The following is an 18,684-nucleotide window of genomic DNA, read 5'->3' on the forward strand; positions in this document are numbered from 1 at the left end:
AAGATTCTGAGATTCCTACAAATACAACTGCTCATCTTTTATTTTTTCCCAGGAAATGGTAATGTCCCCCCCAAAATAAATAAAACCCCAATTATCCTTAAACTCACTAACGTCAGTGTATTCTACAAAACCAAATGATAAAATAAGTCACAAGAGTGATGTAATTCTTAGGACAGACCTCACCAACTAAGGTATCAAGGCCTACTGCTGTGGGCTATAGGTAGGTTTTCATGTCACCTTTGGTTTGAAAAGCTCATTTTGCCCCCATGCCTTATGCAAATTTTCTGTATATATAATCAATGGAAAGGTTGGGAACCACTGCCATGTGACAAGCATGTGACAAGCAAATAATACTTATACTTCTTTAAACAACATGTAAGATCTAAGCAGCCTTGCCGCTCAGACGGTAAAGCGTCTACCTACAATGTGGGAGACCCAGGTTCAATCCCTGGGTCGGGAAGATCCTCTGGAGAAGGAAATGGCAACCTACTCCAGTGCTCTTGCCCAGAAAACCCCATGGACAGAGGCTACAGTCCATGGGGTCGTAAAGAGTCGGACACAACTGAGCAACTTCATTTTCTTTCTTTCTAAACAGAGCTGAACAACGTGGCAAGGACTTACAAAGCATTATTTATTTATGTATAATCTTATGTGTGTGTAGCTAAGAAAACATTTTAAAAGCTTGCACAAAATATTTATATTTTATGACTTAGTATTTGTGCTTTCTTTTCTTAGCTACCCCATTCCAAGATAAAATATGTTTCCAAAATCTAGGAAACAGCTGTTTTCACGATTATGTTTCAAGGTGGTTTTATAGGTGTATACTTCAAACTAAGTTGTATACATTAAATATATACAGTTTTTTGCATGTCAATTATACTTAACAAAGTGATTCTTTAAAAAAAAAAATTCTTCTCATGTTCAATTTACACAAGAGTTCTCCAGAAAACTCTGTGGGAAGAAATAAAACAAGGGACTTTCCTGGTGGTCTCATAGTTAAGAACCCATCGGCCAACACAGGGGACAGAGGTCTGGCCCATAAGTGGTAGCTACTGAAACCCATGCCCCTAGAGCCTGTGCTCCACAACGAGAGAGGCCACCGCAATGAGAAGCCCACGTACAGCAACCAGAGAGTACATCCCGCTTGCCACAACTGGAAAGAAAGCCCATGCAAAGCAACAAAGACCCAGCACAGCCAAAAACGAACAAATTCTTAAGAAAAAAAAGAGAAATAACAGAACAAGATAGTCGAATACCTGAGAATAATCTTCTGGTGTAGCATGTGGACTGTCATCATCTAAACAAAATACCAGTAAACTGCTCTGAATTTTCTCTAATATAGTCAGGTTCTCTGGATTAAGACTAATCAAATATTCTCGTGCCTAAAGGGCAAGAAGAAAAAATAAAATGTTACAAGTTAAATATAAAATAGTCAGAAAAGCTCAACAGGTTTTTGAAAAGTTAGCGAAAAGGTTCATCAGGAAAAGCGTAAATTCAAGGACCTCTGTGCTGAGTCCTGAACAGGTTTTTCTTCTCCAAAAGCATGCCTAGTCCCTACACTTGTGCTGCTAAATGTATAAAGCTATAAAGTTATGCTCGCTTTCCTGAGTGCTCAGACAGTAAAGAAAATGCCTGCAAGTCAGGAGACCCATGTTCGATCCCTCAGCTGGGAAGGTCCCCTGGAGAAGGAAATGGCTACCCACTCAAGTATTCTTGCCTGGAGAATCCCATAAACAGAGGAGCCTGGTGGGCTACAATTTCATGGGGTCACAAAAAGTCAATATGACTGAGTGACTAACCACACATAATGTTATGCCTTCCCCTAGATTTTCTGATTGTTCAATACTGTACAATATATTTAAAACTGCCTAAAGCTTAAAGCTGTCTGTTCATTTGTCTTTATTTCCAAGGGCCAGCATGTCCTTGAGCTGAGTGTTTGAAGTTTAAATGTAAACAAAATAAAAGTATATCCTCTTCCCAATTCTAAATTATAGTTAATAATACTGTACTGCATATTTGAAAGTTGCTAGAGAGTAGATCTTCAAGTTCTCATCACAAGAAAAATATTTTTAAATTTTCTGTACGGTGATGGACATTAACTAGATTTACTGTGATATTTCTCAATAGAAACAAATACTGAATCCTTATGTGTATACCTGAATATAATGTTGTAAGTCACTTGTACCTTTAAAGAAAATAAAAATGTAAATTATAACCTTAGCCCATCGAGTTCGCTCCTCGGTAGTTAACGCTGCTACCCCAGGTCCGTCGGGTTCACTGTGGCATTTCTTTTGGATGTATGTCAATTGCCTTTGGAAGATTAAATAAGGAAGATTCAAAAAGAGCACAGGTAGGAGCACTAGCTACTTTGGCCTTTCATAGGTTACAAAGTTTATTAGTATTTAAGTATTTTACTTAAAATGTTATCCAAAGAATAATATTGTATTCCGTATTATCCAAAGAAAGGGATTATGGTCTCTACAGCAATGGAGTTATCTCCTACACCTTTTTTTCCACCACAGTGATTATGTACCTATTAATATCATCAGTATACTTGACAAGAGCTTAAGCAAATAAATTTTCTGTTTGATATAATTTATACTTTCAAAAGGTACATGCACTTCCAAGATCCAAGTAAATGCCCTGCATAATGGAGAAATTTAAAAATATTCTGGTACATAAACTCACAAATATCATACACATTTTATCTAACTAAAAACTATGTGAATATAGTAACAGAGGACTTATTCTATACCCAATTAATACTTGGGTTTAATCCCCAAAATAGAAATACCATGTAGTTTTAAATATTTTCACATGTGCCATTGTTACTTAAAATCATTATAAAGACTATTCAGTTCAGTTGCTCAGTTGTGTCCGACTCTTTGCGACCCCATGGACTGCAGCACGCCAGGCCTCCCTATCCATCACCAACTCCTGGAGTTTACTCAAACTCATGTCCATTGAGTGGGTGATGCCATCCAACTATCTCTTCTTCTGTCGTCCCCTTTTCCTCCCACCCTCAATCTTTCCCAGCATCAGGGTCTTTTCCAATAAGTCCATTCTTTGCATCAGGTAGCCAAAGTATTGGTGTTTCTGCTTCAGCATCAGTCCTTCTAATGAATATTCAGGACTGATTTCCTTTAGGATGGACTGGTTGGATCTCCTTGCTATCCAAGGGACTCTCAAGAGTCTTCTCCAACACCACAATTCAAAAGCATTAATTCTTCAGCACTCAGCTTTCTTCACAGTCCAACTCTCACATCCATACATGACTACTGGAAAAACCATAGCCTTGACTAGATGGACCTTTGTTGGCAAAGTAATGTCTCTGCTTTTTAATATGCTGTCTAAGTTGGTCACAACTTTTCTTCCAAGGAGCAAGCGTCTTTTAATTTCATGGCTGCAGTCAGCATCTGCAGTGATTTTGGAGCCCAAGAATATAAAGTCTGTCACTATTTCCCCATCTATTTGCCATGAAGTGATGGGACCAGATGCCATGATCTTAGTTTTCTGAATGTTGAGTTTTAAGACAACTTTACAGTCTCCTCTTTCACTTTCATCAAGAGGCTCTTTAGTTCTTCTCCACTTTCTGCCATAAGAATGGTGTCATCTGCATATCTGAGATTATTGATATTTCTCCCAGCAATCTTGATTCCAGCTTGTGCTTCATCCAGCCCAGTGTTTCTCATGATGTACTCTGAGTTAAATAAGCAGGGTGACAATACACAGCCTTGACGTACTCCTTTCTCTATTTGGAATCAGTCTGTGTTCCATGTCCAGTTCTAACTGTTGCTTCCTGACCTGCATACAGATTTCTCAAGAGGCAGGTCAGGTGGTCTGGTATTCCCATCTCTTGAAGATTTTTCCACAGTTTGTGGTTATCCACACAGTCAAAGGCTTTGGCATAGTCAATAAAGAAAAAATATATGTTTTTCTGGAACTCTCTTGCTTTCTCGATGATCCAATGGATGTTGGCAATTTGATCTCTGGTTCCTCTGCCTTTTCTAAAACCAGCTTGAACATCTGGGAGTTCACGGTTCACGTATTGCTGAAGCCTGGCTTGGAGAATTTTGAGCATTACTTTACTAGCGAGTGAGGTGAGTGCAATTGTGCGGTAGTTTGAGCATTCTTTGGCAATGCGTTTCTTTGGGACTGGAATGAAAACTGACCTTTTCCAGTCCTGTGGCCACTGCTGAGTTTTCCAAAAATATACTGGGCCCACCAAAAGGTTCAGTAGGGTTTTTCTGTGACATCTTGGCCAATCCAAACAAAGCTATGGAGATCAAAACAACGTGGCACGGGTGACACTCCCCCGCGTCAATGGGACCGAATGGAGAGCCTGTAAATAAGCCCACTCACAGCCAGCTGAGGTGCCAAGGAGACCGAGAATGCATGGGAAACAGCCCCCTAAGTAAACAGTGTGGGGAAATTACCACGTAAAAAGAATGAAACTGGACCCCTATCTTATACCTTACACAGAAGTCAATTCAAAATAGATTTAAGGCTTAAATATTAGGCCTGAAAAACATAAAACTTCTGGAAGAAAATATGGGAAAAAAGCTTCCAGACATTAACCTTTTGCAATCATTTCTTAGATGTGATACCAAAAGCACAGGCAACAAAAGTAAAAATAGACAAATAAGATTATATCAAACCAAAAGCTTTAGCACTGTAAAGGAAACAATAAAGTGAAAAAGCAAACTACAGAATATGAGAAAATATCTGCAAACCATATATCTGGTAAGAGGTCATGGAACCCTCATAATTTAATTGCCAGAAAACCAAACAACCCGATTTTAAAATGGGCAAAGGAACTGAACAGACATTTCTCCAAAGAAGATATAAAAATGGCCAAGAGGTATATGAAAAAGTGCTCAACATCACTAATTATCAGGGAAATGTAAATCAAAAGCACAATGAGATATCCTCTCACCCCTGTCAGAAAGACTATTATCAAAAAGACAAGCAGTAACAAGCGCTGATGATGATGTGGAGAAAAGAAAACCCTTCTGCACTGCTGGTGGAACTGTCAATTGGTGCAGCCACTATAGAACTATGGGGGTTCCTCATGAAATTAAAAACAGAGATACTATATGATCCAGCCGGAGAAGGCAATGGCACCCCATTCCAGTACTCTTGCTTGGAAAATCCCATGGACAGAGGAGCCTGGTAGCCTGCAGTCCATGGGGTAGCTAAGAGTCGGACACGACTGAGCGACTTCACTTTCACGCACTGGAGAAGGAAATGACAAGCCACTCCAGTGTTCTTGCCTGGAGAATCCCAGGGACAGTGGAGCCTGGTGGGCTGCCGTCTTTGGGGTCGCATGGAGTCGGACACGGCTGAAGTGACTTAGCACCAACAGCATGTGATCCAGTGATTCCAGTTCTGTGTACATATCCAAAGGAACTAAAACCAAGGTCTCAAAGAGACATTTGCATTCCCATGTTCCTTGCAGCATTATTCTCAATAGCCAAGAGGCAAAAGTAACTTAAATATTTAATGATGGATGAATGAATAAACAAGATGTGGTATAAACATACAAATGGAATTTTATTCAGCTTTAAGAGAAAATTCCACTGTTTGCAACAATGTGAATGAACCTGATGGACACTATCCTAAATGAAATAAGCTAAACACAGAAGAAACACTACATGGTATCACTTATATGTGGAATCTAAAATAGATAAAAGTCTTAGAAGCAGAAAAGAATAGTGGGTGCCAGGGGCTGGGCTAAGGAGAAAATGAGGAGGCATTAGAATCCACTTGCAATGCAGGAGACCCTGCTTCGAATCCTGGGTTGGGAAGATCTCCTGGAGAAGGGATAGGCTACCCACTCCAGTATTCTTAGGCTTCCCTGGTGGCTCAGACAGTAAAGAATTTGTCTGCCATGCAGGAGACCTGGGTTCAATCCCTGGATTAGGAAGATCCCTCAGAGGAGGGCATGGCAACCATGTATTACATGGCACTCCAGTATTCTTGCCTGGAGAACCCCCAGGGACAGAGGAGCCTGGTGGGCTACAGGACATGGGGTCACAAAGAGTCTGACACAACTGAGTGACTAAGCACAGCACTGTCAAGTGACACAAAGTTTGTTATACAAGATAAGTCAGTCCTAGAGATCTATTGTACAGCATAGTGTAGTTAATAACACTGTACTTTCTTTGGAAGGAATGATGCTAAAGCTGAAACTCCAGTACTTTGGCCACCTCATGCGAAGAGTTGACTCATTGGAAAAGACTTTAATGCTGGGAGGGATTGGGGGCAGGAGGAGAAGGGGACGACAGAGGATGAGATGGCTGGATGGCATCAGTGACTCGATGGAGGTGAGTCTGAGTGAACTCCGGGAGTTGGTGATGGACAGGGAGGCCTGGTGTGCTGCAATTCATGGGGTCGCAAAGAGTCGGACACGACTGAGCGACTGAACTGAACTCAACACTCTTAAAAATTTGCTAAGACGGTAGATCTTAAGGTAAGTGTTCTTACCACCAAAAATTTTTTTACAAATAAAGAGGGAAGGACACCTTTGGGGGTGATGAATATGCTATGGTATCCATTATGGTAATAGTTTAATCAATGTATGCTTATCTCCAAACTCATCCAGTTGTACAGAAAAATATGCACAGATTTATATGTTAATCATACCTCAAAGGAGATTTAAAAATAACTTCTCTATTCATATTGTAAAAAGAGGTATAGATTTGGTAACTGTAATTACCCCTCTTCTCTTTCAATTTGACTATCTATGGACTTGTTTTCAGTACACATGCATTTTTTTATATTTAAAAATTTGCATTAACAGTATTTATACTTTAGAATCATACATATTTTAAAATATTTTATCCTTGATATTTCCTCAAAATCTGCCTTCATTACTTTCCACTCATTCTTTAATTTACTGTAATCAGGTTTTGTCCTCCAGTGATTATCTTGAAAATGTGTTTCTGAATATTAGCAATGGCATCCCGTAAGATTTAGCAGCTCTATCTCAGTCTCATTTTTCTCTTATAAAGTCTTTTACCACCCAGGAGTCAATCTTGAAATTCTGTGTTGGCTTTTGTAGCACTGTTACATTGTGGTCTTTCTAACTCACTGACTACTTGGCCTTTTTCACTGACTGTTGTTCTCTATCCACCATCAAATGTGTGTCTTCCCAATTTCCCCTCACTGGCCTCCCCCAACCTCTTCTACAAGTTTCTTCTTTGGTAATTTCATCCACTACTTGAATAGCTTCAATTATCACCTTTACCTAAGAGGCAACCAAATCTCTAACTTTAACCCTATTTTCTCTCTAAATTTCTAGTACCAAATTTCCAAGCGCTTGTTGGATCTATCCACCTCAATTTCTGCCAACATTCCAAAGTAAATATACATTTAAAAATTATCTCCCTGACCTCTTCCTACAAATTAAGACAAAACTGATCTTAGAAGAAAACACAGTTATCTCTCCATGACTAGGAATCAGGGAATGGTTTCTAAGATATGACTCTAAAAGTACAAACAACTAAGGAACAGATAAACTGAACTCTTGTCAAAATTAAAATGTTGGCCCTTCATAAGCAACCATGAAAAAAGTGAAGTAAACACTAGAATGGGAGAAAAATATATGTAATTTATGTATCCGATAAGGGAGTTACATCTAGGATATATAAAGAAGTTTTACAACTCAATAATAAAAAAGACAAATAACCCAATTAAGAATTGGTAAAGGATTTGAACAGACATTTCTCCAAGCTGTTGTTCAGTTGCTAAGTCGTATCCGATCCTTTGTGACCCCATGGACTGTAGGACGCCAGGCTCCTCTGTCTTTCACTACCTCCCAGAGTTTAGCGTCATAGGTACATGAAAATATGTTCAATCTCATCATTATGCAGACACAACTGTAAACCACAATGAGATCCTACTTCATACTCTCCAGGATGGCTACAATCAAAAAGGCTAACAATAACAAGTGCTGGTGAGAATGAGAACAAATTGGAACCCTCAAGTACTGCTGACGTGAATGTGAAATGGCACACTCATACTGGAAAACAGTTTGGCAGTTCCTCACACGGTTAAACACAGAAGTACGATCCAGCAATTCCACACCAAGGAATACACCCATGACAAGTGTCCACACAAAAACCTATACACAGAATGTCCACAGCAGCGTTACTCACAGCAGTCAAAAAGTCGAAACAACCCAAACATCTATCAACTGATAAATAATTAAATAAAATGTGGTCTAGCCATAGAGTGCATTATTATTCAGTTAAAAAAAAAAAAAGGAAGTACTAATAAACGCTACCAGGAGTCTCCAATCCCTGTTAGGAACCAGGCCACACAGCAGGAGGTGAGCAGTGGGCGAGTGAGCAAAGTTCCATCTGTATTTACAGCCACTTCCCATTGCTCCCACTTACCACCTGAGTTCTGCCTCCCGTCACATCAGCAGGGGCATTCGATTCTCACAGGAGCTGAGAACTGCGCACGTGAGGGATCTAGACTGTGAGTTCCTTATGATGCCTGAGGATCTCAGGTAGAGCTGAGGTGGTAAGGCTAACTAGCTCTGGGGAGCGGCTGCAGATACAGATCATCACTAGTGAAGAGGTCTGACTGCACAGAGATATGATAAACCAATTGCTTACGGACTCATATCAAAACCCTATCACTGAGTGACAAGTGACAACTGCATAATTATCTCATTATATATTATAATGTGATAGTAATAGAAATAAAATGCACAATAAACGTAATATGCTTGAATCATCATGAAACCAGCGCATGTCCATAGAAAAACAGTCTTCCAGGAAACCCAGTCTCTGGTGCCAAAAAGATTGAGGACCGCTGACACTGAGGACCGCCACAACATGGATGAATGTTGAAAATGTAAGGTATACTAAGTGAAACAGCCTAGACAGAAAAGGCCATTTAAGAGTCCCTTTGTATGAAATGTCCAGAGAAGGAAAACCATAAAGACAAAAAGTCAAGGGAAACAGATAGAAAGGCTACCTCAGGCTGGTGGGATGGGAGTGTTGGGGAAATATGAGAAATGTCTGCCAATGGATGGGTAAGAGTTGGGGAGCAAATGGGGAATTACTGCTTATGAGTTCAGGGTTACTTTGGGGGGTGACAAAAATGTTCTAAAGTTGATTGTGAAGATGACAGCACAATTCTGAACATTCTAAGAAATGCTGAAATATACACTTTAAATGAGTGAACTGTGTAGTATGTGAATTGCCTCAAAGCCAGTATTAAAAACAAGAAAAAACTGAAAATTGAAAGGTTACTTCCTCTTCTGTTATAATACTATCTACCTACTCAGTAATAGCTTCCTTTCTTTCTAAATCCAGTTACCAATTCAAATTAATTTTATCTCCAAAACTTTTTCTGCATTTATCTTTTTAAGAAAAAGTTAAATTGAAGTATAGTTGATTTACAACATTGTGTTACTTTCTGATATACAACAAAGTGACTCAGTTTTATATATTCTTTTTCAGATTCTCCATTATAGTTCATTATAAGATATTGAATATAGTTCCCTGTATCATACAGTAGAATCTTACTGTTTAGGAACAGTGTTCCATATTCTTAAGTTCCAACCTCTAACTTCTTTCCTGGATTACTGCAAATTTTAACACATCTCTTTTGAGGCACCAACTCATAAGATTCAGAATCTGACCGAACTGTCTTATACTACTAATACATATCTTATGTTTCTAAATAAAACTTCCTAATGCATTGCTATTGCTGTTGCTAAGTCGCTTCAGTCATGTCCGACTCTGTGAGACCCCACAGACGGCAGCCCACCAGGCTCCCCCGTCCCTGGGATTCTCCAGGCAAGAACACTGGAGTGGCTTGCCATTTCCTTCTCCAATGCATGAAAGTGAAAAGTGAAAGTGAAGTCACTCAGTCGAGTCTGAAGCAACCTCATGGACTGAAGCCTACCAGGCTCCTCCATCCATGGGATTTTCCAGGCAAGAGTACTGGAAATGGGGTGCCATTGCCTTCTCCGTCCTAATGCATAGAGCTGGCCTAATCACTCAGTTCACTCACACATCCACACCCACACCTTTCTGCTTTGTATTAAGCAGAGGGAATTTAAAAAAAAAAAAAAATCTGGTAAGTAATCTCTTTGAGCTCCATCTGAAGGTGAAAATATAGAAATAAATGACTTCAATACAATTTAATAATCAATATAATAGAGATAAATAAGAGGCTAAGTCCTTGGGCCATGGAGAGAGGAAAGGGAATGGGAAATTATGAAGTAAGACATAAAATAGGAAGTAGTAAGCCTGTGGTGACATGTGAACAGAAACAAAGCACGAGGAGCAATTCTAACTTAAAAGGCGGACAAGGCAGGGGAAGGCAGTCCAATAGAAAGCATGAGCACATGCAAAGGCTACAGATAACCTAACACATCAGAAGTGCAAGCAGAGAAACTGGGTAGAAGAACAGGATGCAGAGGGAGGAAGAGCAGGACAAGGTTGACGGGACAGGCGAAGGTCCAATCGAGACCACAGGTAAAAAAAAGACTGCTAGCTAGACCTCCAGGAACTACTCAAGAATTTTAAGCAAAGGTGAGACACGATCAAACATGAATTTTCAAAGTCACAGGACTGATGACTATCAAGAATGTAGGGAAGCAAGAAAACCACCTGTGAGGCTGAATCAGAGTTAACAATCTGAACAAACAAGGCTTTTATTTTAATGGAGAACAGAAATCCAAGTATTTATATGAATAAAAACAGAAGTCCATGTTTATGTGAATTCTCCTGATTTTTAAATAGCAATTCAAATTCTCTGTTATCCAAGCAAAACAGGCTACAGGCTGAATTCAGACCACAAATCACATGTATGCAGTTTCTGAGAGAGCGGCTTTCAGTAATCCAAGCAATAAGCCTGATCTAATTATTTTATGTCAAATTTGGAACAAATTTTAAAATACAGCTGAAACAGACAGAAAGATTATCCAAGGAACAAAAGCAAAAAAAAAAAAACCTAAAAAATGGATCTTTTTTGTCTATATGAAAATTAACAATGCCTGTTCAAGTACGAAAAAAGTTTGCTAACTGGAATGAAATGTTTGCAACCCATATTACTACAAAAGAATGAGTGCCCAGACATATAATTGCTACAAATTAATAAGAATTTTAAAATAGCAAATAGAAAAATAGGCAAAAGCAACTCATTGAAAATATGAGTGACCTATAAACATATAGAAATATATTCAGTTTCACTAGTTATGAGGGATGCGTCAATTCAGGCAACAATGAAAACCATTTTTCATGGGTCAGTTCACCATGTTTTAAGTTTAATTACACCATGTCAGCAACCACGTAGAGAAGTAGGTATCCTCCTAAAACACTAGCAGGAAACATAGTGCTGCTGTCAATGACAATCTGACTCTGTTTGAAAATTTAAAGGTGTGTATCCTATGATCCAGAAAGTACATTTCTAATGTCAACACATAGATATTTTCTCACAAATACATGAAGAGGCATGCTTGAAAATGTTGACTGTTTTTTATAGTAACATGAAAACTGCGTCAATGGGTACTAAAGGAGAAATGTCAAACCATATAGTCTGACCATTTGGTGGAATTCTATATGACAGTTAAAAAGAGTAAGGTTGATAATCTTTACTCTAGCACGAATATATTATTGTCTTCTTATTCACTGTCTTATTATTCACTAAAAGAAATGAACTGCAGAAAAATACCTAAAATAAAATTATTTTCTGGACTTCCCTGGTGGTCCAGTGGTTAAGAATCAGCCTCCCAATGAAAGGAACACGGACGGGTTCGATCCCTGGTTTGGGAAGACTCCACATGCTGCGGAGCAACTAAGCCCGTGCATGGCAACTACGGAGGCCTGCACACCCTAGAGCTTGTGTTCCGCACCAAGAGAGGTCACTACAACGAGAAGCCCACACACCGCAATGAAGAGAAGTCTCCACTCGTTGCAACTAGAGAAAGCCTGAGCACAGTGACAAGGACCCAGCGCAGCCAAACATAAATCGACTAATTATTTTTTAAAAAACTATTTTTAAATACATAAAACTACCCCTTTCCTCATGACACATGCAAAAATCAATTCTAGGCAGACTTTTAACGTAAATGTGAAAGATAAAAGAATGAAAGTTTAGAGCACAATGTAAGAAAATATCTTTCAAACAATGTGTTAGGAAAAAAAAAATTTTTATGGAAGTTCAGACACTACAAAACTCACAGAGGAAAATCTACGCAGAACACTAGATGACATAAATTGCATTAAGATCTTTTATGACCCACATCCTAAAGCAATGAAAATAAAAACAAAAATAAGCAAATGGAACCTAATTAAAAGATTTTGCACAGCAAAGGAAATCATAAATAAGATGAAAAGACATCCCTCAGGATGGGAGAAAATATTTGCAAATAAAGCAACTGACAAGGGATTAACCCCTAAAAATAATCAGCTCATGCAGCTCAATATTAAAAAAAAAAAAAAATACAAAAATGGGCAGAAAACCTGAACAGACATTTCTCCAAAGACCACATACAGATGGCCAACAAATACATGAAAGCATGCTCAGTTCAGTTCAGTCGCTCAGTCGTGTCCGACTCTTTGCAACCCCATGAACCGCAGCACGCCAGGCCTCCCTGTCCATCACCAACTCCCAGAGTTCACTCAGACTCACGTCCATTGAGTCAGTGATGCCATCCAGCCATCTCATCCTCTGTCGTCCCCTTCTCCTCCTGCCCCCAATCCCTCCCAGCATCAGAGTCTTTTCCAATGAGTCAACTCTTCGCATGAGGTGGCCAAAGTACTGGAGCTTCAGCTTCAGCTTCACTCCCTCCAAAGAAATCCCAGGGCTGATCTCCTTTAGGATGGACTGGTTGGATCTCCTTGCAGTCCAAGGGACTCTCAAGAGTCTTCTCCAGCACCACAGTTCAAAAGCATCAATTCTTTGGCACTCAGCTTTCTTCACAGTCCAACTCTCACATCCATACATGACCACTGGAAAAACCATAGCCTTGACTAGATGGAGAAAGCATGCTCAACATCCCTAAGAAATGCAAATCCAAACTACAATGAGGTATCACCTCACCAATCAGAATGGCCACCATCAAAAAATCTACAAACAACAGACGCTGAAGAGGGTGTGGAGAAAAGGGAACCCTCTTGCACTGCTGGTAAGAATGCAAACTGATACAACCACTATGGGAGACAGTACGGAGGTTCCTTAAGAAACTAAGAATACAACTACCGTATGACCCAGCAATCCCACTACTGGGCATATACCCTGAGAAAACCGTAATTCAAAAAGACACATGTGCCCAGTGTTCATTGCAGCACTCTTTACAACAGCCAGAACATGGAAGGAATTTAAATGTCCATCAACAGATGAACGGATTAGGAAGATACAATAGAATATTACTCAGTTATAAAAAGGAATGAAACTGGGTCCTTTGTAGTCATGTGGATGAACCTAGAATCTGTCATACAGAGTGAAGCAAGAAAAACACACGTTGTTTATTAACATATATATATGGAATCTAGAGAAATGGTACTCTTGAACCTCTCTTCAGGGCAAGAACAGAGACAAAGACATAGAGAATGGACCTATTCACATAGAGGGGGTAAGGAGAAGGTGGGAGGAATTGAGAGAGTAACAGTGACACAGATACACTCCACGTGTAAAATAGCTAGTGGGAAGCTGCTGGGCTGAGCTTAGCACTGAGAGCTCAGCTCAGTGCTCTGTGACGATCTACAAGGGTGAGAGTAGGGAGGGATGTTCAACAGGGAAGGGATATATGTACAAATATAGTAGATTCATGCAATTGTACAGCAGAAACTAACACACCATTGTAAAGCAATTATACTCCAATTTTAAAAAATTAGAAAAAAGTATCAACAGTACACAAAATGTATAATCCATATGGTAAAATATTGTTATATTGGACTACATTCAAATGAAGAATTTCTTATGATCAAAGAGACACTTTGAAATCCACGAAAGCTTCATATCGAGAATGTATAACGAACTCCTACAACACTCCTACACTAGTGGGAAGTGTTTATCAGCACAAACACTTTGGAAAACTGGCATGACCACTGAAGCTGAACATACACATAAACTAGGATCCCCCAAGTCCTCTCCTGAGTGTAATGAGACAGAAATGCATGCATGTATACATCAAAGACTTATACAAGAATTTTCAGAGCAGCACTTTTTGTATTAATAAAAACTGCAAGCAAGCTAAGCGATCACACTTCAGAAGGGGGATTTCTGGTATAAGGGGTAGAATGGAAATGTTCTGTAGCTTGACCTGGGTGGTAGATGCATGAGTATTTAACTGTGGACTTGTGTGCCTGTGTACAGGTTTGTAATGCTCAATAAAAATAATTTAAAATATATACACATACATACAATTTTAGAAGACACACCAGAAAATTTGAACAACTGATTGTATATTAATATATTAAAGAATTCCTGTTAATATTTTAGGAGAAGCAAGTCATTAGGTGTGGTAATTTTTTTTAAGTTTATGTTTTTAAGAGTCCTTATATCTTAGAGAAGCTTACTATTTATAGTGAAAGGATATTACGTCTGAGATTCTCTTTAAAATAATCTGTGGGGGAGTGACGGGAGGGGCACAAGGGGGCATAGCTGAATAAGACAATGAATTTATAATTGTTGAAGCTAGGAGTTACTATAATAGCTGTTGAATCTAGGGGTGGCTACATGGAGGAGCTTCATTATATAATTCCCTCTACCTTTGGAAATTTTCCATAATGCTAACTTTAAAAATAGAAACATCAAAAATAATACTCTGCTTGCTGTTTCATCACTCAGTCGTGTTTAACTCTCTGTGACCCCCCCAGACTGCAGCCCACCAGGCTCCTCTGCCCATGGGATTTCCCAGGCAAGAATGCTGGAGTGGGCTGCCATTTCCTTATACAGTATTATACATTATATATATATAATACATACTATGGGCTTCCCTGGTAGCTTGGATGGTAAAGAATCTGCCTGCAATGTGGGAGACCTGGGTTCGATCCCTGGGTTGGGAAGATCACCTGGAGAAGGGCACAGCTACCAACTCAGTACTCTGGCCTGGAGAGAGGAGCCTGGCAGGCTACAGTCCATGGGGTCACAAAGAGTCGGATATGACTGAGCAACTTTCACTTTTACTACATACTATATGTAAAATATACATACATATGTTCTTTTTAAAAAAAATCTGTATGTGCATGTAAATTCATTGCAATAGGTCTGAAAGGACAGAATACACCGTGCTAGCAAAAGTGATTAATTCTGGGGCAGCGAATGGGATGAGTAATGTTTGTAATGTTTATCTTTCCTCCAAGGAGAGTTTATTCATATACAATGAATAAAATGAAAAGCTAATTTAAATCAAAAATACAATAAAAATAGGCTTTTAAAAATTAGCATACATAAAATTCTTATTTCTCAGCTTACTATCACTTTTTAAAAGGTAATGTCTGTCGAACATTTTTTTTAACTCAAGTAAAAGTTGAAAACCTAATGAGACTCAAGAAAGTAGTTTGAAAACCTCTGAATCTCTGGTGCAGTCATCAGATAGCCTTCATGCATTACATCAAAGACAAAAACTCGGCCTCGACACAACACTGCAAGGTGACTTGGGGAATGTCCTTCTCTCTCTGGGGAAAGAAAAAAGAAAACACAAGACTCAAATCTCTGAAAGCAAGAGTAAAGCTGCATATTTATATCCAACAGAAAAAAATCATTCCTCCAATATTTTATTATATATTCATCAAATATGTCACATGAATAAAAACGCTTTAAGGTGATAAAATTTCAGTTAATATGTCATAAATACATGTTCTTGAAACCTCTCTATGTAAAACATTTAGATTTTCATGTTTCAAATTCTGTATAAGAATCATATAAATTCCATACTACTACAGGGCTTTCTAGTTTTATTTATAGATAGGCTGGGAGGGGGAAGGGGTTGCAGAAAAGTCCAGGAGGAGAGTTATTTAAGTTTCTTTGGGGGATCACTTTACTGTTGATTGATCATCAGATTATTAAACTGCAATAATATCTAGCTAGGACTTCTCAGTAAAATTTATTTTTCAGTAGAATAAGGGTAGTTTATGCTTGAGTGGCAAGAAGAAAGAATTTTGTCCAATTGTAGTGTTACCTTAGGCTCTGATAACACCTGGTAAGCCACTGACAATTGACTGTATGATTCATTTGGCACACATTACCCAGGAACTATTTATTTTTGAGATTTGTAAATAACAGACTATTCTGACTTAGTCCCATTTTTCAAGTACTAGGCCCTGACAAGGGTCTTCCTATATGATCTCTGCCTCCTCCCTCTCAAAAAACGAGGGAAGAAAGTTAAGAAAGTCATACACTGCCATTGGAAGTAAACTTATTGGTTGATATGTACAAGGAAATGTGCTAAATGCTTTACACATGTTATCTCATGATATCTACTCATTAGCTATGAGGAAGAACTACTTCCTGAAAGCACTATTATTTTCCCTCTTATATCCTCTTTCCTCAAGCCCTCTTTCCTCAGAGCTGAGGTATGTGTTTTCTGTGTCCCTCATGGCTATTTCCAAACCATTTCTTCCCCTTCATAAACCTCCATATCCTTTTATGTTTACTGTCACTACCTTTTATTGTCCTCTACTACTTAAAATTTGGTACTATAAAAAGGAAATAAACCTGAGGCCAAGTTAATACTTGGGGAGACGAGGACAGAGGGTGCTACCTAAGGGTAAGCATCAGAGGAGCTATTTGAGCAGAGACCAAAGTAAAAGAGCTAACACAGAAATAAGTGTAGGAAGAGAGCTTCAGGCAAAGGAAACAGCAAGTGCAAAGGCATTAGCCCAAATGAGCTGGTCTGCTTAAAGGGAGAAAAAGGTCAGTGCAGCTGCAGCAGAGAGAAATGAGCAGAATGGCAGAAAAAATTGCAGCCACCTCCTATGGGCCTTAGGAAGGGCTTGAAATTTTAAAAATGATGGAAAAGAAGCCAATGGAAGGTTTTAATCAGGACAGTAATAATGTCATCTAATTAATACTTTACAAAGGGCATTCCAGCTGCCATATGAAGAAGGGATTATAAGCGGGAAGAGAATATATAACAGGATCAGTTAGGAGGTAACTGAAGTGGTCCAGGGGAGAACAACCAGAGAGGTGATGGTGGCTTTGACTAGGGTGTGACACTGAAAGAAAGCAAGGGGTCAATTTTTTCTTTTTAAGATGGGACATAATACAAATCTGTCCAACCCAGTAAAGAGGGAAAATTGTTAATGTAGCACAGAGAGAAGGATAATGCAAAAGCAAGGCCCTTGATTAAACAAGAGGTGGTGGAGCCCAGGACATCATGCAGAAGGACTATCCTCAGAACAGTTCATCCGTCTTTACAGAGAGAAGACGAAGTATATGAATATGTAATAGTGCGCTGCAAGGGGGCTGCAAAATGGGCCAACATTTGAATAAATATGTTTCTGTGACTGCTGTAATAAATTACTACTAACTTAGTGATAAATCACCACTAACAAGAAAATTTTATTGTCTTACAGCTCTGGAGACTACAAGTCTGAAATGTCTCTCTGGGCTAAAATGAGGGTTATCCCTGAGTCTGGGTTCCTTCTGGAGGCTGTAAGAGAGAATCTGTTTCCTTTGATTTTTCAGCCTCTAAAGGCTGCCCATATTCCTTCTTGACTCAGAGCTCCATCCCTTCATCTTGAAAAAAAATTTTTTTTTAATTTTTTTGGCTGTGCTACACAGTTTTCAGGGTCCTTAGTTCCCTGACCAGGGATTGGACCCAGACTCCGGCAGTAACAGTGCTGAGTCCTAACCACTGGATCAGCAGGGAATCCCTTCCATTCCTCCATCTTTGATGCCATCAAGGGAGGATCATAACTTCCTTATGCTTCTACCCTTTGGCTCTCTCTGCTTTCTCTTTCTTCACTTATAAGAACTCTAGCAATTACTCTGGGCCCAGGTGAATAACCCAAGATAATCTCCCTATCTCAAGCTCAACTGACTATCAAATTTAATTTCATTCTCAATCTAATTCCCGTTTATCATGTAAGGTAACACATTCAATAGGTTCCAAGGATTAGGAAGTGGACATTTCTGGAGATCATTTAGTCTTCCTGCCAGATAGGTTAGCGACTTTGATGATAAAAACATTACATTTGTTGAGAAGTAAAAGAGTTCGCTAGCTAGGAATAAAGATGGAGAAAGTCATCAAACAGTCTTCTCTGAAAGTGAGAGAATATCCTGACAAAATACAGCAAGGTAGTGCTCTGGATCCACTTGCGGTTAACTGAGAAAAGTGATGTTTTGTGGATTCCTCTGGCCAAGTAAACTACTAGGGCAGATGTCTTTAACATGTGGAGTAAAAGCAGAAGACTAAAATCTACACAGCTTTGAGGTGGGGATGGAGATGAGGAGGGGGCAGGTGAGCAAAGGTTTGAATGTATTTAATATATGCTGGGGAGAGGTAAGAAGAGTAAAGAATCACAGAAAGATGTGAAGATCTGGCAGTGGGGAGGGAGAAATGGAAGTGAAGAACTGCAGAGTCACTGGATTTTAAGTCAAGGTGTCAAAAAAACGACTGAGGTAGACCTAAAGGAAGTGAGTTGTGAAGAGAAAGTGGAGGTCAGAGTGAGATGCCTACAACTGCACTGTTGGAGATGAGAGAGTTTTTAT

General features: G+C 39.2%; 1 protein-coding gene across 5 annotated transcripts in view; it reads right to left on the bottom strand.

Moving 5' to 3' along the window:
- CROT (carnitine O-octanoyltransferase) overlaps positions 1–18,684 on the bottom strand; it is a 50,553-nt gene that overhangs the window by 20,412 nt on the left and 11,457 nt on the right. For all 5 annotated transcript variants that reach the window (XM_012176525.5, XM_060414583.1, XM_042249157.2 and 2 more), the window contains 3 exons: positions 15,539–15,647; positions 2,217–2,310; positions 1,257–1,382 (listed from right to left, as the gene is read on the bottom strand). In XM_012176525.5, coding sequence (XP_012031915.3) covers positions 1,257–1,382; positions 2,217–2,310; positions 15,539–15,647 — 329 coding nt within the window. The remainder of the gene's footprint in view (positions 1–1,256; positions 1,383–2,216; positions 2,311–15,538; positions 15,648–18,684) is intronic.

The sequence above is a fragment of the Ovis aries genome, chromosome 4, assembly GCF_016772045.2.
Source record: "Ovis aries strain OAR_USU_Benz2616 breed Rambouillet chromosome 4, ARS-UI_Ramb_v3.0, whole genome shotgun sequence".
Taxonomy (NCBI): Eukaryota; Metazoa; Chordata; class Mammalia; order Artiodactyla; family Bovidae; genus Ovis; species Ovis aries.